This window comes from Cherax quadricarinatus, chromosome 3 (genome assembly GCF_038502225.1).
Source record: "Cherax quadricarinatus isolate ZL_2023a chromosome 3, ASM3850222v1, whole genome shotgun sequence".
NCBI classification, from domain to species: Eukaryota; Metazoa; Arthropoda; class Malacostraca; order Decapoda; family Parastacidae; genus Cherax; species Cherax quadricarinatus.
Genome location: NC_091294.1, coordinates 36,536,697 through 36,562,259, shown reverse-complemented (window position 1 = coordinate 36,562,259; position 25,563 = coordinate 36,536,697). Strand labels below are relative to the sequence as shown.

The 25,563-nt window shown below is 38.0% G+C and overlaps 1 protein-coding gene across 3 annotated transcripts; it reads left to right on the top strand.

The window, feature by feature from the left end:
• The first annotated feature begins 431 nt into the window (after positions 1–431).
• On the top strand, positions 432–10,081 carry LOC138853911 (four-domain proteases inhibitor-like). 3 transcript variants are annotated; one of them, XM_070093597.1, is made up of 5 exons: positions 432–560; positions 1,462–1,596; positions 6,900–7,046; positions 8,531–8,680; positions 9,693–10,081. In XM_070093597.1, exons 2-5 carry the CDS (start codon positions 1,548–1,550, stop codon positions 9,695–9,697), a joined length of 351 nt encoding a protein of 116 aa, XP_069949698.1. In that variant the 5' UTR covers positions 432–560; positions 1,462–1,547; the 3' UTR covers positions 9,698–10,081. The 3 variants fall into 3 exon arrangements, with proteins under 3 accessions (XP_069949698.1, XP_069949688.1, XP_069949693.1); XM_070093587.1 differs by having other exon boundaries at positions 8,531–8,683; XM_070093592.1 differs by having other exon boundaries at positions 1,437–1,596; positions 8,531–8,683.
• The last annotated feature ends 15,482 nt before the right edge of the window (positions 10,082–25,563 follow it).

Here is a 25,563-nt window from a genome sequence, read left to right as displayed (position 1 = left end):
ACTATTATACACTATTGCAAAATATAAGTTATTATTTGTAAATTTTACTTATTTATTACTAATTTTAATTAAGGTAACCTATCTTATAATGCTGTTAGACAAGGCAAACAGTGTATTTGTAAATGGGTAACCACTCTACTTTGACTTACGTTGGTGAATCGTTACTCCGTAAGACAAAGACGCTTTCACTAAGACCATCTACTCCTTTTTATAGTAATGAAACTGTAGTTTTGTACACCTTCTTCTTAATTATAACATATTCAGGTTACACGTAACTCTACATAAGAAAGGAACTGTAGTGAATGCGTGAAGTAATCTTAGATATTTTTAAAGTGGATATTACAGGTAATTATCCGTGGAGGATATATGGCAACTCATCATCTGGAGCTGCTTATAAAGGCCTGGAATGCTTGAGTGACTCCATTCTGTGTGAAACACCGTCACATAGAGAAGAATAGTTAAGAGTTGGCATGATAGAGACCAGACATAAAGTGCGGTCATAAGTGAGCAGGTGAAAATTGACCCTGGAACTGAGTCTAGACCGCCTCAGTCACATATAAGTAAGTTCTATCACACGTAGACGAGTGAGTGATGCTTGAGTATCATCAGAGTCGAGGTGAGCAAGAGAATCAAAACTATGGCAGGAGTATGCTAATATGTGATAAACAAACTTCTCCTTTGGGGTCTGGTTGTGTGGCAAAAGTACTGTAAGCTTTGGTGCAGAGTGCGCGGGTTCGAATCTTGCCCTAGACTGAGGAATAATGTTTGTAAATAATTTTGCTTATTTGCGAATTGTTAAATATTCCATTCAATGTATGTGGCAGGAACTGATGAAAAAGCTTATCACAAGGCTCGTGCTCTTGGATATGGGATAAACCGCCTGGCTACAGCTAGGAGCCCATACTTACCTGGGGGTCGTTAGTATGTGTGGCTAAGGTACTGTGTACTTTGATGCAGAGTACGCAGACTTGAATCTTGCTCAGACTGAAATGTATATATATATATATATATATATATATATATATATATATATATATATATATATATATATATATATATATATATATATATGCAAAACAACCACTCTGAAAGAATAGAGAAATTCCAAGCGCTTTCGTGACTACTCACATTATCAAGGAACTATGAAAGTATATATATATATATATATATATATATATATTCTACCCAAGAAAATTTATTATTTGTCCAGTGTATTATATATATATATTTATATATATATATATATATATATATATATATATATATATATATATATATATATATATATATATATATATATATATATATAGTTGTATTCAATAACTAATAATTATTATGAATTGTTATCATTTTAAAATTATAATTAATAATTCTAATGAATGTACTTATAATTTATTAATCATTTTATTTGTTACATACTCAACTTGTGCTTACAGCAGGTGACCTGGTTTCTCACAACAGGTGACCAAGTTCGCTATACCAGCTATCCAGATTTCTCACACCAGGTGACCAAGATCTATAGCTGGCGTCTGGTCAAGTGAGAAAAGATGCTTTTACTCGCGTGGACTACCGGGGTGCTACTGATGCTGGCTTCTCGTAAGTATTGACACTTTCCAGGTTTGTTAGTGTTAGTATTTTGTAAAATATCAGGATTTTTCCTGAAGGGACAATCCTGATGGTCTAATCCTGATAGGGTGATCCTAACGGTTTGATCCTGACAGGGTGATCCTAACGGCTTGATCCTGACAGGGCGATCTTTACTGCTGTTGCTCCAAGCGAATACACAAAATTAACCCACATTTACGCACTTTTACACCTTTACGTCATTCATCATTTTACTCTAGTTTTTTTTTTTAAACCAGTTTCATTTGTTCTTCTCTACGCTCTTTCATACTTGAAACTTACCCATTAAACAAACACAAAACGTTAGTTCAGTTTCCCTTAATCGTACGTTTAAGTGTGATCATTATGGTAACGTTTTCACCCACTGAGAGTTGGCGTTTTACTTAAATATTTTCAATAAAGTTAACGCTGGTGATATACAGTACTGGATACCTTTCTTGGATCGCTCGGCTATCGAAAATTTTCTGGTAATAAGGTTCGTTGTATATGGGCACGCAACACCTGTAGCAAATCTTGCCAATCTTATGACTCAGACACGTTCATGCATACCCGCACCTTTCAAATGAGATATCTCGATGCCGGTGTTAGGTTCTTGAATCAAGGAATTTTAGCTACACTTCTCCTTCCTTGATTCTAACCTGATTTCTTTCCATTGCAAAGGTGCAGTGTAACCCGTGTTGGTTTAACACTTCCTATGAGTAAAGCAATTATAATAATAGTAACAATATTAGACAGTGCTCCAGAGGGTGCTAGTGCTGTCCTGGAGGACAACACGCTCTCTCCAGATAGTGGCCCTGGTGATGAAACAGGTGAAGATAACGTTATTCAATTTACAGAAGTACAAAGTAGTGATACTGCTGGAGATGGAACAAAAGGGGATGATGCATCAGGGAATAGTGTTGATATATTACCAGTAAAAACTGCTGGAAGCACTGATGTCCATACAGAGGCGGTAGGTAGTGGGGAAACAAAAAATATGCACCAGCAGGGGACGCAGCCACATAAACTCCTTGCAAACAAAATTCCACTCTATGCAAATTCTATGCCATGGGTATCTGCAGGCATGGTATATCTAGTAAAACAGGTGGGACATGCACCTTTGACCATCCCAAGAAATGTTGCACCCACATGAGAACAGGAGGGTGGAAGTCCCCTTCTTGTAATTTATTTCACCCCGAAATATATCACTCGTCACTCCATGAAAGAAAATGCTACAACGTATACTGCCAGGCACATCATCTAAAGAGGACAAGAAGACACAGACCAGCCGGACTATGGGAAACAAAGGGAAGAGCCATAACCTTTCCAGAGAAGGAGGATTTTTAGTGCCAGGAAGGAAAAAAGACACCAACTGAAAACACTTCTGGAGCAGAGGTACAAGCATTGGCCTCAACTCCAGAACATCAGATATTAAAGCCAGCAAATAACCCCCCCCCCCCTAAATTACATCAATATAGCGACATTTATCATCGCAAACATACAGGGTCTAAAGCCTTCAATAAACAACAAAATTCCCTACATCAAGGGACTGCTCACGGAGTCAAATGCAATGTTTGCAGCTTTCACAGTCTCACATAAAATATCATTTTGACAACGAAATATGGATCCCAGTTTATAACCTATTCAGATGCGGCAGACTAAACAGGCAAGAAGGGGGAGGGGGGTTGGCTAGTACGTCACAGAATCGCTCATTTACTTAGAACTACTATTTTTTTTTTTATTATCACACTGGCCGATTCCCACCAAGGCAGGGTGGCCCGAAAAAGAAAAACTTTCACCATCATTCACTCCATCACTGTCTTGCCAGAAGGGTGCTTTACACTACAGTTTTTAAACTGCAACATTAACACCCCTCCTTCAGAGTGCAGGCACTGTACTTCCCATCTCCAGGACTCAAGTCCGGCCTGCCGGTTTCCCTGAATCCCTTCATAAATGTTACTTTGTTCACACTCCAACAGCACGTCAAGTATTAAAAACCATTTGTCTCCATTCACTCCTATCAAACACGCTCACGCATGCCTGCTGGAAGTCCAAGCCCCTCGCACACAAAACCTCCTTCACCCCCTCCCTCCAACCCTTCCTAGGCCGACCCCTACCCCGCCTTCCTTCCACTACAGACTGATACACTCTTGAAGTCATTCTGTTTCGCTCCATTCTCTCTACATGTCCGAACCACCTCAACAACCCTTCCTCAGCCGTCTGGACAACAGTTTTGGTAATCCCGCACCTCCTCCTAACTTCCAAACTACGAATTCTCTGCATTATATTCACACCACACATTGCCCTCAGACATGACATCTCCACTGCCTCCAGCCTTCTCCTCGCTGCAACATTCATCACCCATGCTTCACACCCATATAAGAGCGTTGGTAAAACTATACTCTCATACATTCCCCTCTTTGCCTCCAAGGACAAAGTTCTTTGTCTCCACAGACTCCTAAGTGCACCACTCACTCTTTTTCCCTCATCAATTCTATGATTCACCTCATCTTTCATAGACCCATCCGCTGACACGTCCACTCCCAAATATCTGAATACGTTCACCTCCTCCATACTCTCTCCCTCCAATCTGATATTCAATCTTTCATCACCTAATCTTTTTGTTATCCTCATAACCTTACTCTTTCCTGTATTCACCTTTAATTTTCTTCTTTTGCACACCCTACCAAATTCATCCACCAATCTCTGCAGCTTCTCTTCAGAATCTCCCAAGAGCACAGTGTCATCAGCAAAGAGCAGCTGTGACAACTCCCACTTTGTGTGTGATTCTTTATCTTTTAACTCCACGCCTCTTGCCAAGACCCTCGCATTTACTTCTCTTACAACCCCATCTATAAATATATTAAACAACTAAGCATCTCAAATGATGTAGGTGAAGTTTATGCAGTAAAGATTGAAAACCCCAAACCTTGTCATTGTGGTTGTATACAAGCCTCAAGATGCAATTTCCCAGCAATTCCAGGAACAGCTTTTAAAAACTAACCATTGTCTGGAAAAGCTCCCTACTCTTGCCCCAGACATCTTGCTACTGGGAGATTTCAACTGAAGACACCTAAAATGGAGGATTGTAGCAAATAATATTTTAGTAGAGATCACCCCAGGAAGCAGCTCAGATGAAAATTCACACGCACACGAACTATTAAATCTCTGCAATAAATTCACTTTAAACCATCAAATATTAGAGCCTACAAGACTAGAAAATACACAGGACCTCATTTTCACTAACAACGATAATACACTCAGATCACAACATGATAGAGGTACAGACACGTATGCACAGGGGTCCTGACCAACAAAATGTAATTAGTCATGAGGATGTCTTCACAAAATTCAACTTCAGCAACAAAAACATACAATGGCAACAACTCAACCATGTCCTAAATGAAACAAGTTGGGAAGATATCTAAACAACACGGATCTGAACCTTTACTTAGAAAAAATTAACTCTGTGGCTCTTGAGGCCTTTTCAAGGCACATTCCATTGAGAAAAAGAAAGAGATGTAAACTAGAAAGAGAGAGAGGCTCTCTATACAGACGAAGGCGAAGAATCATATAGTTGCTGAGAGGGGCCAATATATCTGAAATACGAAGGGACGCACTGGTCAGAGAAATAGCAAATATCATACTTAAGCTTAAGGAATCTTACAGGAGACAAGAATCTCAGGAAGAACTTAGAGCCACAAAGGAAATTAAAAAAATACTTCTTATTTTATGCCAACTCTAAGGGTAAAACAACGTCCAGTACTGGGCCTCTGCTTAGGCAAGATGGGACATACACAGATGATTGCAAAGAAATGAGTCTTAAATGATACTTAAGTCCCAATATTATTCATTGTTCAGTGAGCCGTTACCCAGAATAAGGGTCAACAATCTAAATGAATTCTTTATGAACGACACCAAGAATTTGGTCATTTAAAAAATCTCTGATATTACCCTAACATCACATGACTTTGAAAAGACAATAAACGACATGCCCATGCACTCTGCCCCAGGCCCAGACTCATGGAACTCAGTGTTCATCAAGAACTGCAAGAGAGGGAGGATAGACACAGGAGTCATCCCACACTCATTACAAACAAGACTTAGCCCCACTCTACAAAGGTGGCAGTAAAGCAATTGCAAAGAACTTCATACCCATAGCACTATCATTCCATACCATAAAAATCTTTGATGGGTTCTAAGAAGCAAGATCGCCATTCACCTAGATACCCATCAATTACACAACCCAGGGCAGCACGGATTTAGAGTAGGTCGCTCCTGCCTGTCCCAACTACTGGACCACTATGACAAGGTCCTGGATGCTATAGATGTTAAACGAAATGCAGATGGGGTTTACACAGACTTTGCAAAAGCCTTCGACAAGTGCGACCACGGTGTAATAGCCCACAAAATGCGTGATAAAGAAATAACAGGAAAGGTTGGTAGATGGATCTATAACTTCCAAACAAACAGAACACAATGAGTAATAGTAAACAGAGTAAAGTTTGAGGCAGCTACGGTAGAAAGCTCTGTTCCACAAGGCACAGTACTCGCTCCCATCCTATTCCTATTACTGCCAGCAGAAACAGCCTGGCTGATCAGACCCTGATCCACCACGAGGTCTGGTCTCAGACCAGGCCGCGGGGGCGTTGACCTCCCAAACCCTCTCCAGGTATACTCCAGCTATATAACAGCAACAACAACAACAACAACAACAACAACAACAACAACAACAACAACAACAACAACAACAACAATAATAATAATAATAATAATAATAATAATAATAATAATAATAAAAACAACAAAACATCAATAACAACAACAACAACAATAATAATAATGATAATAATAATAATAATAATAATAATAATAATAATAATAATAATAATATTATTATTATTATTATTATTATTATTATTATTATTATTATTATTATTATTATTATTATACATACGCATGTCATTCTATTTTATTACTATTCAAAATTAACTTTAATACAATATTATAGCTATTCTCTTGAAGAAAATAAAAACACATTATTCACACACTAATTCAGAGTCTTGTTACCAACCATAAGTACTGGAACAAACTCAATCGTTCGGTCTCACAACGAATACAGACCCAGATTTCATCAGAAATTAGCGGATGTTGTGAGATGTTCTAAAGTAATAATCTGATTTCATTTTATAGTCATTTATATAAAAACATGTCAACATGGTATATATTCTTCCACGCTAATTAACTACCAAAGTAATGGACAGATACAGATTCTAATGCGCTCTCTTGTTTTGCAGTAAGTGCGGCTCATTGTCCAAGGATATGCCCGCACCACCACCAGCCAGTTTGTGGATCCGACAACAGAACTTACGACAACGACTGTAAACTTCTTCAGGCTATTTGTCGGAACGCTCTCATTAAGAAACACTACAACGGCACTTGCAGTTAGCATTTTCATATTCTTTTAAGTATAAATACGTGTACCTCCGCAGGGTTTGTGTACTAGTAGTGCATTAAGTGCAAACAACTTATTAAAGTGGTACTTGCAAAGTTATTAGCAAAATAAACTACCATGTGCTAAGTAGATGTTATGATAAACCAATTAATGAGCTTTTTTTTTTACGCCAGCGTAACAAATCGTTCATTAGTTACGCTTTTAACCACATAACAAATCTCTGTACTTGTGAAGGTCAGATCAGATTATCAGGTATATAATAGAGTATATACAATCGATGATGGCTTTCTTTCGGAAATCACATCAGTATAATAATACAACGTAATCATGATTTCTATAATATCTTCTTCGAGGGAAAGCTTACATCATTTCTTTTGTTGATACTCTTGCAACATTGCATAGCTCCTGATGAAGCACGGAGACTTTTGAAAGTACTTGAGGTGATAATTTCCATCTCCTGTGGCTTGTCTCGCCTGTCTGCGATTGTATTATATATATATATATATATATATATATATATATATATATATATATATATATATATATATATATATATATATATATATATATATATATGTATATACATATATATATATGTCTAGAACTATTGTATTAATATATATATATATATATATATATATATATATGTATGTATATATATATATATATATATATATATATATATATATATAAATAAATATATATAATATATATATATATATATATATATATATATATATATATATATATATATATATATATATATATATATATATATATATATATATATATATTAATTGTATATATATAAATATATATATATATATATATATAATATATATATATATATATATATATATATATATATATATATATATATATATATATATATATATATGTATATATATATATATATATATATATATATATATATATATATATATATATATATATATATATATATATATATATATATATATATATATATATATATATATATATATATATATATATATATATATGTCGTGTCGAATTGGTAAAACTGGTCAATTAGCAAGAACTCAATAAAAATTAAGTCGTTTCTAAAATTTTCTCTTATACGTATAAAGATTTTTTTTTTAATTTATGTTAGCGTAAAAATCAATAATTTTGTACCGAAAAAACTTGGAACACTTACCTAAGCTTTTCATAAGAAGGGCAATTTAATTTAGCCTAATCCAAATAAATATGTTTTAAATAAGTTTGCAAAAATATGTTAATAAACAAACACAATGAATTATATTTTTTCTTTGATTTCAGAATGATTTTTGCAAAATTATTGCATACACAAATTTTCGCTTGCCTTATTCAGCAAGAAGAGCGTTGCTATTTAAGCCAAAATTGCAAGTTTTACCTATACACACATACAATATTCCAAGGTGCAGTTACAGTGAACTGCGGGTTCAAATTACTAAGCAACTCCTTACATTTCAGAGCCGAGAATTCCTTGTTCCGAGTCTTGCTCTAGCATTTACGACCCTGTATGTGGGACGGACGGCAGGAACTACAACAACCCGTGCTTCCTCAGAGTCTCGGCCTGCACGAACCCCATCCTTCTTCTTCGTGTCCTCTATAAGGGAAAATGTCGTAAGTTTTTGTCAGTTTTTTTCTATCTTCTTGCTTCTTTTTTTTTGTTTTTTTTACAGCATCAGTGTGTAAAGCAAAATATGGTGTACGCGCGCGCGCGTGTGTGTGCGTGTGTGTACTCACCTATTTGTACTCTCCTATTTGTGGTTGCAAGGGTTGATTCATAGCTCTTGGCCCCGCCTCTTCACTGATCGCTACTAGGTCCTCTCCCTCCCTGCTCCATGCGTGTTTGTGTGTGTGTGTGTGTGTGTGTGTGTGTGTGTGTGTGTGTGTGTGTGTGTGTGAATGTATGCGTGCACGCACATGTGATACCTGCAGACACTCACTGGAACTGAGTTGATAATTCTGATGCAGTTTCACTGTTAAGGAGGTTAGAATACATGATTACCACATGCTTGACCTCGGGTACCAGTGACCTCCGCCCTACACCACCAGGCACTATAAAAGGTTCCGAATTAAATTAACATTTTCAAGGTAAAATCCTTCACTTCAACCTATATGAAATCTTAAGGTGTAAATATTGAATACAGCCAAGCTGAGTAGTGCAGCCTGCCTGGGATGTTAGGGCATGTGTTGAACGCCAAAATATTCTCCGTTCAATGGGTGTACCTTGATGCCGGTGAAGTGCTGCACTCCCCTTACTTAAATCATACTTGATAAAGACCCAAATGGAAATAAGTCACTCTGGCGCTTTTTGGGTTATCGTAGGTTCTCTACACATATGCTGCTATGTATGATAATCTATGTAACTGTATTTGTATACACCTGAATAAATTTACTAACCTACTTACCCATTTCAAAGCTGCTGTGTGATCTTTTTTCGAGTTTATTGCATCACAAAAATGAATTCCTCTGTAACTTTCAACAGCTCAGCCTTGAATGCATTACACAGAGAATTTTTAGTAACACATGTTTGACAAGATTTAATGATTTTGTTAGAATACAATAAAAAAAGCACAGTTTCAACAAATATTCAGTCAGTTTCATAATAAGTTCTTGAATGCTTCAGGTTAATCTTCTGAGCCAGCGAGACGGGAAGAGCATCCACCAAGAATCTTCCTAGAGACAGCTCGTCATCTCTGGTTGACAGATTTGAAGATGCTCTTGTGTTATTTTGTCTCTGACAGTTTCCATGCCGGCATTTACCCAGACTAGCTGAGATGAAAACCACCCGGAATGAAAACCAGCTGAGGTGATTAGCTTAGGTGAAACCCTTTAGAAATTTACGTCAACTGAGATGAATATCAGCTGAGATGAAGACCAGATGATATTGAATATTAACTTAGCTGTTAGATGACTGAGGTAGAATCCAGCTGAGTCAACGACCTACTAATCTGATAACCAACTAAAACGTCAGTATTGGTTTCTTTTCAATTATTTAACCTATTATTAACTATTGATTATATCCAAATAATTTTTTTTAACAGAAAGATCAAATCGTGTTATTTACTCCCTTCTTTCCACCATATAAATAGTCGTAAATACACAATGGTTTGAAAGAGTCATAAAGAATGATCGATGTTAATATAAAACACTAAATACATGTAGGAGGGATCTGCATATTTCTACCTCAATCACAGACTCTTGAACAGGCATAAAAAAATACTAGACTGTTAAGTCTCTGATCAACATTCTATAATACCAACACTTGACGGTGCAAGAAAAGGTTAGAGATAAACCAAAGGAGAGCCAGCGGTGTCAAAGGAACAACTAGGCACTGTATGACACCTACGGGCGTAGCGCCCCCACCCCCCGTACATGAATGTATTAATAACAGATGCATTAGAGAGCAATGTGAAAACTTCCAAAATTCATAAATCATTAACTTTCTAGCAACAGATCAAAGAAATGCTGTCCCCCTAAAAATGTGAGGTAGACGAGTTGCCTGTTCAAAATTAAGAGATTCGACAAGCAATAGACTGACTGAACAGTTGATCATAGGATGAGCCTGGTCTGGTATCCGGCAAAGAGAGCACAAGAAACTTTAGACGGATTACGAGTAAATCTTGTACACGGAAGTAGAAATAAACAGAGGCACATGCATGAGCGTAACCATTCATGCACATGTACGCACACGTGTTTACACACGCACACACACACGCACACACACACACACACACACACACACATATATATATATATATATATATATATATATATATATATATATATATATATATGTGTGTGTGTGTGTGTGTGTGTGTGTGTGTGTGTGTGTGTGTGTAAAACTGGTCAATTAGCAAGAACTCATTTAAAATGAAGTCCTTCTAAAATTTTCTCTTATACATTTAAAGATATATTTTGTCTCATTACTGTTAATGTAAAAAATTATAATTTTGCACCAAGGAAGGTGAAATTACAGAACTAGAGAATGTACAGAGAACCTTTACTGCACGTATAAGTTATATCAAACACCTTAACTACTGGGAGCGCCTGGAAGCACTTGACTTGTACTCACTAGAGCGCAGGCGAGAGAGATATATCATAATCTACACCTGGAAGATTCTGGAGGGACTGGTTCCTAATATGTACATATCAATCACTCCATACGAAAGCAAAAGACTTGGCAGGCGATGCAAAATACCCCGAGTGAAAAGTAGGGGCGTCACTGGTACACTACGAGAAACCGCAATGAGTGTCCGGCTCCCAAGACTGTTGAACAGCCTCCCACCAGCAATAAGGGGCATTACGGGAAGACCCATGGTTGTCTTCAAGAGGGAGCTGGACAGATACCTAAAGACGGTGCCTGTTCAACCGGGTTGTGGTTCGTACGTTGGACTGCGTGCGGCCAGCAGTAGCAGCCTGGTTGATCAGGCCCTGATCCACCGGGAGGCCTGGTCGTGGACCGGGCCGCGGGGGCGTTGATCCCCGGAATGCCCTCCAGGTAGACTCCAGGTAGACCAAAATAATCTTAAAAAACTTACCTAACCTTATTATAACAAGCGCAATTTATTTTAGCCTAATCAAACTAAATATATTTAGATACATTTACAATAATTTAATACAAAACAAACACAATGAAATATATTTTGTTTTCGTTAGGTTCAGAATGATTTTTGCGAAATTATTATATACACAAATTTTCGCTTCTCCTATATGGCAAGATGAGCGTTGCTATTTAAGCCAAGATTGCAAGTTCTGCCTATTCGGCACGACATATATATATATATATATATATATATATATATATATATATATATATATATATATATATATATATATATATATATATATATATATATATATATACATATATATATACATAAATAATATATATATATATATATATATATATATATATATATATATATATATATATATATATATATATATATATATATATTTATATATATATATGTCGTGCCGAATATGTAAAACTGGTCAATTAGCAAGAACTCATTTAAAATTAAGTATTCTCTGAAATTTTCTCTTATACATTTAAAGATATATTTTTTCATTAATGTTAATGTAAACAAAATTTAATTTTACACCAAAAGAATCTTAGAAAACTTACCTAACCTTATTATAACAAGAACAATTTATTTTAGCCTAACCCAACTAAATATATTTTAGATTTGTTTACAGTAATTTAATACTAAACAAACACAGTGAAATATATTTTTTTCGTTAGGTTCAGGATGATTTTGGCGAAATTATTGCATACACAAATTTTCACTTGTCCTATATGGCAAGATAAGCATTGCTATTTAAGCCAAGATCGCAAATTCTGCCTATTCGGCACGACATATATATATATATATATATATATATATATATATATATATACATATATATATATATATATATATATATATAAATATATATATATATATATATATATATATATATATATATATATATATATATATAAATATATATATATGTATATATATATATATATATATAAATATATATATATATATATATATATATATATATATATATATATATATATATATATATATATTTTATATTTATATATATATATATATATATATATATATATATATATATATATATATATATATATATATATATATATATATATATATATATATATATATATATATATATATATATATATTTATATATATGTATATATAGGAACACTTTTTATAATCCAAAAAAGGGCAACCAGCCTTATTCAACTAAAAATATGTTGGTTCTCCCTTACCATGAAAACTTGGTTGATATGCCTTCTCTTCTTAAGACTTTTAATATTAAAGTTGTATTCAAAAATCTTGATACAGTAAAAAAACTTTTGATTAAGAATTCCCCCCAAAACGCTGATGGATGTGTCTATAAGATTCCTTGTAAAATTTGCGATAAAGTTTATTACGGTCAAACTGGTAAAAATCTCGAACTAAGATTAAAACAACATAAATATAGCATTAGAACTGGACAAGATTCCAATGCTCTATTTATTCATGTAAGAGATTTTAACCATCCAATTGATTTTCAAAAAGTTGAGAAAGTAGTATCAAGCAAGTCCATGGTCGATAGGAATATAATTGAATCTTGTTTCATAAAAAGCAGTTTTGACAATAATATGAATATTTCCTTTGGTTTATATAAATTAGATCCATTTATAATTAATAGAATTTGGGTAGAATTTAATAATACACTGGACAAATAAATAGCTTGGGGGTGAGTTTTGCAAAGGACCTGTCCAAGTTGGCTCGCCGCGCGTCACGTGTTTAACCGTTGTGGGATCTGATAGTGAGGTGCTGGCCGACCCCTTATATAGCTTCCTTGGATGCTTCACTTTCATAGTTCCTTGATAATGTGAGTAGTCACGAAAGCGCTTGGAATTTTTCTATTCTTTCAGAGTGGTTGTTTTGCATATATATATATATATGTCGTGCCGAATATGTAAAATTGGTCAATTAGCAAGAACTCATTTAAAATTAAGTCCTTTCTAAAATTTTCTCCTATACGTTTAAAGATATATTTTTTTCATTAATGTTAATGTAAAAAAAATTAATTTTGCACCAGAAGAATCTTAGAAAACTTACCTAACCTTATCATAACAAGAACAATTTATTTTAGCTAACCCAACTAAATATATTTTAGATATGTTTACAATAATTTAATACTGAAGAAACACAGTGAAATATATTTTTTTCGTTAGGTTCAGAATGATTTTGGAGAAATTATTGCATACACAAATTTTCGCTTGTCCTATATGGCAAGATGAGCTTTGCTATTTAAGCCAAGTTCTGCCTATTCGGCACGACATATATATATATAAATATATATATATACATATATATATATATATATATATATATATATATATATATATATACATATATATATATATATATATATATATATATATATATATATGCAGGACAAGCCCCACTTCTCAGTGCTTCATCAGGAGCTGTGTAATGTTGCATGGGAGCAACCAAAGCAGGGAAAGAAGTCTCAGAGTTGCGTAGGTGTCCCCGGCTACGGTTACCCTTAGACTTGGTTAGTGGTCGGTGCCAACCCAACCCTACCATCATCCCCCTACTACCCATATGAGGTAGGAGGGTTTCTGAGATGTCAAGTTGGAAATTATAAGATATAAAAAGCCAGTCCCAAGCTTTTTCTAATTGTTTATAACAGGTCATGTGGTTTGAGAAAATAAGTTTCTCGTTAGATACTGTAGACATGGATAGCTATTATTCTGTGTGACTTTTTCAAATAATGAAAGAAAAGAATACAATGTGCTCTTTTTCCGTTTAAATGTCCTGCCCTGGGGTACTCGAGTGTATGTATATATATATATATATATATATATATATATATATATATATATATATATATATATATATATTATTTATTATCACACTGGCCGATTCCCACCAAGGCAGGGTGGCCCGAAAAAGAAAAACTTTCACCATCATTCACTCCATCACTGTCTTGCCAGAAGGGTGCTTTACACTACAGTTTTTAAACTGCAACATTAACACCCCTCCTTCAGAGTGCAGGCACTGTACTTCCCATCTCCAGGACTCAAGTCCGGCCTGCCAGTTTCCCTAAACCCCTTCATAAATGTTACTTTGCTCACACTCCAACAGCACGTCAAGTATTAAAAACCATTCGTCTCCATTCACTCCTATCAAACACGCTCACGCAGGCCTGCTGGAAGTCCAAGCCCCTCGCACACAAAACCTCCTTTACCCCCTCCCTCCAACCTTTCCTAGGCCGACCCCTACCCCGCCTTCCTTCCACTACAGACTGATACACTCTTGAAGTCATTCTGTTTCGCTCCATTCTCTCTACATGTCCGAACCACCTCAACAACCTTTCCTCAGCCCTCTGGACAACAGTTTTGGTAATCCCGCACTTCCTCCTAACTTCCAAACTACGAATTCTCTGCATTATATTCACACCACACATTGCCCTCAGACATGACATCTCCACTGCCTCCAGCCTTCTCCTCGCTGCAACATTCATCACCCATGCTTCACACCCATATAAGAGTGTTGGTAAAACTATACTCTCATACATTCCCCTCTTTGCCTCCAAGGACAAAGTTCTTTGTCTCCACAGACTCCAAAGTGCACCACTCACCCTTTTCCCCTCATCAATTCTATAATTCACCTCATCTTTCATAGACCCATCCGCTGACACGTCCACTCCCAAATATCTGAATACATTCACTTCCTCCAAACTCTCTCCCTCCAATCTGATATCCAATCTTTCATCACCTAATATTTTTGTTATCCTCATAACCTTACTCTTTCCTGTATTCACTTTTAATTTTCTTCTTTTGCACACCCTACCAAATTCATCCACCAATCTCTGCAACTTCTCTTCAGAATCTCCCAAGAGCACAGTGTCATCAGCAAAGAGCAACTGTGACAACTCCCACTTCATGTGTGATTCTTTATCTTTTAACTCCACGCCTCTTGTCAAGACCCTCACATTTACTTCTCTTACAACCCCATCTATAAATATATTAAACAACCACGGCGACATCACATATCCCTGTCTAAGGCCTACTTTTACTGGGAAATAATTTCCCTCTTTCCTATGTACTCTAACTTGAGCCTCAATATCCTCGTAAAAACTCTTCTCTGCATTCAGTAACCTACCTCCTACACCATACACATGCAACATCTGCCACATTGCCCCCCTATCCACCCTGTCATACGCCTTTTCCAAATCCATAAATGCATATATATATATATATATATATATATATGTATATACATATATATATATACATATATATATATACATATATGTATATACATATATATATACATATATATATATATACATATATATATATATACATATATGTACATATATATATATACATATATATATATACATATATATATATATATATATATATATACATATATATATATACATATACATATATATATAAGATAACAGGGATATCTTGCTACTCCTACTTACACTTTGGTCACACTTCGCAGACACGCACATGCATATATATATATACATACATCTAGGTTTTTCTCCTTTTTCTAAATAGCTCTTGTTCTTTTTTATTTCTTCTATTGTCCATGGGGAAGTGGAAAAGAATCTTTCCTCCGTAAGCCATGCGTGTCGTATGAGGCGACTAAAACGCCGGGAGCAATGGGCTAGTAACCCCTTCTCCTGTATACAATTACTAAAAAAGAGAAGAAGAAAAACTTTATAAAACTGGGTTGCTTAAATGTGCGTGGATGTAGTGCGGATGACAAGAAACAGATGATTGCTGATGTTATGAATGAAAAGAAGTTGGATGTCCTGGCCCTAAGCGAAACAAAGCTGAAGGGGGTAGGAGAGTTTCAGTGGGGGGAAATAAATGGGATTAAATCTGGAGTATCTGAGAGAGTTAGAGCAAAGGAAGGGGTAGCAGTAATGTTAAATGATCAGTTATGGAAGGAGAAAAGAGAATATGAATGTGTAAATTCAAGAATTATGTGGATTAAAGTAAAGTTTGGATGCGAGAAGTGGGTCATAATAAGCGTGTATGCACCTGGAGAAGAGAGGAATGCAGAGGAGAGAGAGAGATTTTGGGAGATGTTAAGTGAATGTATAGGAGCCTTTGAACCAAGTGAGAGAGTAATTGTGGTAGGGGACTTGAATGCTAAAGTAGGAGAAACTTTTAGAGAGGGTGTGGTAGGTAAGTTTGGGGTGCCAGGTGTAAATGATAATGGGAGCCCTTTGATTGAACTTTGTATAGAAAGGGGTTTAGTTATAGGTAATACATATTTTAAGAAAAAGAGGATAAATAAGTATACACGATATGATGTAGGGCGAAATGACAGTAGTTTGTTGGATTATGTATTGGTAGATAAAAGACTGTTGAGTAGACTTCAGGATGTACATGTTTATAGAGGGGCCACAGATATATCAGATCACTTTCTAGTTGTAGCTACACTGAGAGTAAAAGGTAGATGGGATACAAGGAGAATAGAAGCATCAGGGAAGAGAGAGGTGAAGGTTTATAAACTAAAAGAGGAGGCAGTTAGGGTAAGATATAAACAGCTATTGGAGGATAGATGGGCTAATGAGAGCATAGGCAATGGGGTCGAAGAGGTATGGGGTAGGTTTAAAAATGTAGTGTTAGAGTGTTCAGCAGAAGTTTGTGGTTACAGGAAAGTGGGTGCAGGAGGGAAGAGGAGCGATTGGTGGAATGATGATGTAAGGGAGAAAAAGTTAGCATATGAGAAGTTTTTACAAAGTAGAAGTGATGCAAGGAGGGAAGAGTATATGGAGAAAAAGAGAGAAGTTAAGAGAGTGGTGAAGCAATGTAAAAAGAGAGCAAATGAGAGAGTGGGTGAGATGTTATCAACAAATTTTGTTGAAAATAAGAAAAAGTTTTGGAGTGAGATTAACAAGTTAAGAAAGCCTAGAGAACAAATGGATTTGTCAGTTAAAAATAGGAGAGGAGAGTTATTAAATGGAGAGTTAGAGGTATTGGGAAGATGGAAGGAATATTTTGAGGAATTGTTAAATGTTGATGAAGATAGGGAAGCTGTGATTTCGTGTATAGGGCAAGGAGGAATAACATCTTGTAGGAGTGAGGAAGAGCCAGTTGTGAGTGTGGGGGAAGTTCGTGAGGCAGTAGGTAAAATGAAAGGGGGTAGGGCAGCCGGGATTGATGGGATAAAGATAGAAATGTTAAAAGCAGGTGGGGATATAGTTTTGGAGTGGTTGGTGCAATTATTTAATAAATGTATGGAAGAGGGTAAGGTACCTAGGGATTGGCAGAGAGCATGCATAGTTCCTTTGTATAAAGGCAAAGGGGATAAAAGAGAGTGCAAAAATTATAGGGGGATAAGTCTGTTGAGTGTACCTGGTAAAGTGTATGGTAGAGTTATAATTGAAAGAATTAAGAGTAAGACGGAGAATAGGATAGCAGATGAACAAGGAGGCTTTAGGAAAGGTAGGGGGTGTGTGGACCAGGTGTTTACAGTGAAACATATAAGTGAACAGTATTTAGATAAGGCTAAAGAGGTCTTTGTGGCATTTATGGATTTGGAAAAGGCGTATGACAGGGTGGATAGGGGGGCAATGTGGCAGATGTTGCAAGTGTATGGTGTAGGAGGTAGGTTACTGAAAGCAGTGAAGAGTTTTTACGAGGATAGTGAGGCTCAAGTTAGAGTATGTAGGAAAGAGGGAAATTTTTTCCCAGTAAAAGTAGGCCTTAGACAAGGATGTGTGATGTCACCGTGGTTGTTTAATATATTTATAGATGGGGTTGTAAGAGAAGTAAATGCGAGGGTCTTGGCAAGAGGCGTGGAGTTAAAAGATAAAGAATCACACACAAAGTGGGAGTTGTCACAGCTGCTCTTTGCTGATGACACTGTGCTCTTGGGAGATTCTGAAGAGAAGTTGCAGAGATTGGTGGATGAATTTGGTAGGGTGTGCAAAAGAAGAAAATTAAAGGTGAATACAGGAAAGAGTAAGGTTATGAGGATAACAAAAAGATTAGGTGATGAAAGATTGAATATCAGATTGGAGGGAGAGAGTATGGAGGAGGTGAACGTATTCAGATATTTGGGAGTGGACGTGTCAGCGGATGGGTCTATGAAAGATGAGGTGAATCATAGAATTGATGAGGGAAAAAGAGTGAGTGGTGCACTTAGGAGTCTGTGGAGGCAAAGAACTTTGTCCTTGGAGGCAAAGAGGGGAATGTATGAGAGTATAGTTTTACCAACGCTCTTATATGGGTGTGAAGCGTGGGTGATGAATGTTGCAGCGAGGAGAAGGCTGGAGGCAGTGGAGATGTCATGTCTGAGGGCAATGTGTGGTGTGAATATAATGCAGAGAATTCGTAGTTTGGAAGTTAGGAGGAGGTGCGGGATTACCAAAACTGTTGTCCAGACGGCTGAGGAAGGGTTGTTGAGGTGGTTCGGACATGTAGAGAGAATGGAGCGAAACAGAATGACTTCAAGAGTGTATCAGTCTGTAGTGGAAGGAAGGCGGGGTAGGGGTCGGCCTAGGAAGGGTTGGAGGGAGGGGGTAAAGGAGGTTTTGTGTGCGAGGGGCTTGGACTTCCAGCAGGCATGCGTGAGCGTGTTTGATAGGAGTGAATGGAGACAAATGGTTTTTAATACTTGACGTGCTGTTGGAGTGTGAGCAAAGTAACATTTATGAAGGGATTCAGGGAAACCGGCAGGCCGGACTTGAGTCCTGGAGATGGGAAGTACAGTGCCTGCACTCTGAAGGAGGGATGTTAATGTTGCAGTTTAAAAACTGTAGTGTAAAGCACCCTTCTGACAAGACAGTGATGGAGTGAATGATGGTGAAAGTTTTTCTTTTTCGGGCCACCCTGCCTTGGTGGGAATCGGCCAGTGTGTTAATAAATAATATATATATATATATATATATATATATATATATATATATATATATATATATGTGTGTGTGTGTGTGTGTGTGTGTGTGTGTGTGTGTGTGTGTGTGTGTGTGTGTGTGTGTGTGTGTACTCACCTAGTTGTACTCACCTAGTTGAGGTTGCGGGGGTCGAGTCCGAGCTCCTGGCCCCGCCTCTTCACTGATCGCTACTAGGTCACTCTCCCTGAGCCGTGAGCTTTATCATACCTCTGCTTAAAGCTATGTATGGATCCTGCCTCCACTACATCGCTTCCCAAACTATTCCACTTACTGACTACTCTGTGGCTGAAGAAATATTTCCTAACATCCCTGTGATTCATCTGTGGGTGTGTGTGTGTGTGTGTGTGTGTGTGTGTGTGTGTGTGTGTAGTGTGTGTAGTGTGTGTAGTGTGTGTAGTGTGTGTAGTGTGTGTGTGTGTGTGTGTGTGTGTGTGTGTGTGTGTGTGTGTGTGTGTGTGTGTGTGTGTGTGTGTGTGTGTGTGTGTGTACTCACCTAGTACTCACCTAGTTGAGGTTGCGGGGGTCGAGTCCGAGCTCCTGGCCCCGCCTCTTCACTGATCGCTACTAGGTCACTCTCCCTGAGCCGTGAGCTTTATCATACCTCTGCTTAAAGCTATGTATGGATCCTGCCTCCACTACATCGCTTAACAAACTATTCCACTTACTGACTACTCTGTGGCTGAAGAAATACTTCCTAACATCCCTGTGATTCATCTGTGTCTTCAGATTCCAACTGTGTCCCCTTGTTACTGTGTCCAATCTCTGGAACATCCTGTCTTTGTCCACCTTGTCAATTCCTCTCAGTATTTTGTATGTCGTTATCATGTCCCCCCTACCTCTCCTGCCCTCCAGTGTCGTCAGGTTGATTTCCCTTAACCTCTCCTCGTAGGACATACCTCTTAGCTCTCGCACTAGTGTTGTTGCAAACCTTTGCACTTTCTCTAGTTACTTCACGTCCTTGGCTAGGTGTGGGTTCCAAACTGGTGCCCCATACTCCAATATGGGCCTAACATACACGGTGTACAGGGTCCTGAATGATTCCTTATTAAGATGTCGGAATGCTGTTCTGAGGTTTGCTAGGCGCCCATATGGTGCAGCAGTTATTTGGTTGATGTGCGCTTCAGGAGATGTGCCTGGTGTTATACTCACCCCAAGATCTTTTTCCTTGAGTGAGGTTTGTAGTCTCTGACCCCCTAGACTGTACTCCGTCTGCGGCCTTCTTTGCCCTTCCCCAATCTTCATGACTTTGCACTTGGTGGGATTGAACTCCAGGAGCCAATTGCTGGACCAGGTCTGCAGCCTGTCCAGATCTCTTTGTAGTTCTGCCTGGTCTTCGATCGAGTGTATTCTTCTCGTCAACTTCACGTCATCTGCAAACAGGGACACCTCAGAGTCTATTCCTTCCTTCATGTCGTTCACAAATACCAGAAACAGCACTGGTCCTAGGACTGACCCCTGCGGGACCCCGCTGGTCACAGGTGCCCACTTTGACACCTCGCCACGTACCATGACTCGCTGCTGTCTTCCTGACAAGTATTCCCTGATCCATTGTAGTGCCTTCCCTGTTATCCCTGCTTGGTCCTCCAGTTTTTGCACCAATCTCTTGTGTGGAACTGTGTCAAACGCCTTCTTGCAGTCCAAGAAAATGCAATCCACCCACCCCTCTCTCTCTTGTCTTACTGCTGTCACCATGTCATAGAACTCCAGTAGGTTTGTGACACAGGATTTCCCGTCCCTGAAACCATGTTGGCTGCTGTTGGTGAGATCATTGCTTTCTAGGTGTTCCACCACTCTTCTCCTGATAATCTTCTCCATGATTTTGCATACTATACATGTCAGTGACACTGGTCTGTAGTTTAATGCTTCATGTCTGTCTCCTTTTTTAAAGATTGGGACTACATTTGCTGTCTTCCATGCCTCAGGCAATCTCCCTGTTTCGATAGATGTATTGAATATTGTTGTTAGGGGTACACATAGCGCCTCTGCTCCCTCTCTCAATACCCATGGGGAGATGTTATCTGGCCCCATTGCCTTTGAGGTATCTAGCTCACTCATGTGTGTGTGTGTGTGTGTGTGTGTGTGTGTGTGTGTGTGTGTGTGTGTGTGTGTGTGTGTGTGTGTGTGTGTGTGTGTGTGTGTGTGTGTGGCCGTATCCCACCAATTCAGCGTGGCCCAAAAAGAAAAACGAAAGTTTCTCCTTTTACATTCAGTAATATATACAGGAGAAGGGGTTACTAGCCCCTTGGTCCCGGCATTTTAGTCGCCTCTTACAACACGCATGGCTTACGGAGGAAGAATTCTTGTTCCACTTCCCCATGGATATATATATATATATATATATATATATATATATATATATATATATATATATATATATATATATATATATATATATATATATATATATATATATATATGTATATATATATATATATGGCTCTGGTGGCCTGGTGGCCTGGTGGCCTGGTGGTTAACGCTCTCGCTTCACACGGTGAGGGGCTGGGTTCGATTCCCAGCCAGAGTAGAAACATTGGACGTGTTTCTTTCCACCTGTTGTCTATGTTCCCCATCAGTAAAATGGGTACCTGGGTGTTAGTCGACTCGTGTGGGTCGCATCCTGGGACACTGACCTAAGGAAGCGTGGTCACAGACCGGGCCGCGGGGGCGTTGACCCCCGGAACTCTCTCCAGGTATATATATATATATATATGTCGTGCCGAATATGCAAAACTGGTCAATTAGCAAGAACTCATTTAAATTAAGTCCTTTCTAAAATTTTCTCTTATACGTTTGAAGATATATTTTTTTCATTAATGTTGATGTAAAAATTTATAATTTTGCACCAAAAGGAACTTAGAAAACTTACCTAAGCTTATTATAATAAGCTCAATTTATTTTAGCCTAACCTAACTAAATATATTTTAGATTTGCTTAAAATAAATTAATACTAAACAAACACAGTGAAATATATTTTTTTCGTTAGGTTCAGAATGATTTTGGCGAAATTATTGCATACACAAATTTTCACTTGTCCTGTATGGCAAGATGAGCGTTGCTATTTAAGCCAAGATCGCAAGTTCTGCCTATTCGGCACGACATTATATATATATATATATATATATATATATATATATATATATATATATATATATATATATATATATATATATATATATATATATATTATATATATATGTACTATATGTATATATCGTGGTCGTGGAAATTCTCCACGACTACGGTGCTTTTAGCACCTACTCCAAGGTTGAGGGACTGATTACCTCAGCTTTTGTAGTATATAGTCCTACTGTCTTCAAGCAGTGTCCTAGAATTTGTATTGATAAAGCCACTGGATGGCGAAACGTCTACAATAAAGATACCCAGATGTTGCACAAGTGTCTTAATTTCATCTTGTCGGTATTATATACCATTCTTGTACATAAAATATATTTAGTTGGATTAGGCTAAATTAAATTGCGCTTGTTGTAATAAGGTTAGGCAAGTTTTCTAAGGTTCTTTTGGTACAGGACATGTGTTTCCTGACGTTTGTCTTATTTATGTGATGACCCACAGCTGGAGCCTTTTGTTCATTTCACCGAGGCCTTCCTCTGGCTTATCGGTTTTAAAGAAATTACTCTCATACACCTGCTTGTGCAACTATGCCGTAGCTCGATCGCCAGCGCACTTATCTCACACCCTGCGGTCCAGAGGTCGAATCCCCGGTATGGCTGGATGACATTACGGTCTGTTTCCATAAGACTCCTGCTGTCGATTTTCACTCATCAGTATAAAATGGGTACCTGGGTGTTAGTCGACTGGCGTAGGTCGCATCCTGGGACAAAACTAACCTAATTTGCCCGAAATGCTCTGTATAACAAGCGCCTTTCTATATAGTAGTATGTCATTGATGTCAGTTAGGCCTGTATACCTTGTACATGTGCTTGTAGAAATAAAGATTAATAAATAATATCTGTATTTACTACAAGTACACTACGACAAGGTCCTAAATGCACTAGAAGATAAAAAGAATGCAGATGTAATATATACAGACTTTGCAAAAGCCTTCAACAAGTGTGACCATGGCGTAATAGCGCACAAAATGCGTGCTAAAGGGATAACAGGAAAAGTCGGTCGATGGATCTATAATTTCCTCACTAACAGAACACAGAGAGTAGTCGTCAACAGAGTAAAGTCCGAGGCAGCTACGGTGAAAAGCTCTGTACCACAAGGCACAGTACTCGCTCAAATCTTGTTCCTCATCCTCATATCCGACATAGACAAGGATGTCAGCCACAGCACCGTGTCTTCCTTTGCAGATGACACCCGAATCTGCATGACAGTGTCTTCCATTGCAGACACTGCAAGGCTCCAGGTGGACATCAACCAAATCTTTCAGTGGGCTGCAGAAAACAATATGAAGTTCAACGATGAGAAATTTCAATTACTCAGATATGGTAAACACGTGGAAATTAAATCTTCATCAGAGTACAAAACAAATTCTGGCCACAAAATAGAGCGAAACACCAACGTCAAAGACCTGGGAGTGATCATGTCGGAGGATCTCACCTTCAAGGACCATAACATTGTATCAATCGCATCTGCTAGAAAAATGACAGGATGGATAATGAGAACCTTCAAAACTAGGGAGGCCAAGCCCATGATGACACTCTTCAGGTCACCTGTTCTATCTAGGCTGGAATATTGCTGCACACTAACAGCACCTTTCAAGGCAGGTGAAATTGCTGACCTAGAAAATGTACAGAGAACCTTCACGGAGCGCATAACGGAGATAAAACACCTCAATTACTGGGAGCGCTTGAGGTTCCTGAACCTGTATTCCCTGGAACGCATGCGGGAGAGATACCTGGAGGTTACCTGGAGGTTATTCCGGGGATCAACGCCCCCGCGGCCCGGTCCATGACCAGGCCTCCCAATGGATCAGGGCCTGATCAACTAGGCTGTTACTGTTGGCCGCACGCAGTCCAACGTACGAGCCACAGCCCGGCTGATCCGGCACTGACTTTAGGTATCTGTCCAGCTCTCTCTTGAAGGCAGCCAGGGGTTTATTGGCAATTCCCCTAATGCTTGATGGGAGGCTGTTAAACAGTTTTGGGCCCCGGACACTTATGGTGTTTTCCCTTAGTGTACCAATTTCGCCCCTACTTTTTATTGGGGCATTTTGCATCGCCTGCCCAGTCTTTTACTTTCATAGGGAGTGATTTCTGTGTTCAGATTTGGGACCATTCCTTCCAAGATTTTCCAAGTGTAGATTATGATATATCTCTCCCTCCTACGTTCCAACGAGTACAAGTCAAGTGCTTCCAAGCGTTCCCAGTAGTTAAGGTGCTTGACAGAACTTATACGTGCAGTAAAGGATCTCTGTACACTCTCTAGATCTGCGATTTCACCTGCTTTGAATGGAGATGTTAATGTCCAGCAGTATTCTAGCCTAGAGAGAACAAGTGATTTGAAAAGGATCATCATGGGCTTGGCATCTCTCGTTTTGAAAGTTCTCATTATCCATCCTATCATTTTCTTTGCACGTGCGATCGTGGCACTGTTGTGATCCTTGAAAGTGAAATCCTCAGACATTACTACTCCCAGGTCCCTTACATTATTTTTGCGCTCTATTGTATGGCCGGAGTCAGTAGTATACTCTGTTCTAGTTATTATCTCCTCCAGTTTTCCATAACGGAGTAGTTGGAATCTGTCCTCATTGAACATCATATTGTTTACCGTTGCCCACTGGAAAACTTTGTTTATATCTTCTTGGAGGTTAACCGCGTCCTCAGCAGATGACAGCCTCATGCAGATCCTAGTATCATCCGCAAAGGATGATACGGTGCTGTGATGTATATCTCTGTTTATGTCTGATATGAGGATAAGGAATAAGATGGGGGCGAGTACTGTGCCTTGTGGAACAGAGCTCTTCACTATGGCAGCCTCCGATTTAACTCTGTTGACCACTACTCTTTGTGTTCGATTTGTTAGGAAGCTGAAGATCCATCTCCCCACTTTCCCAG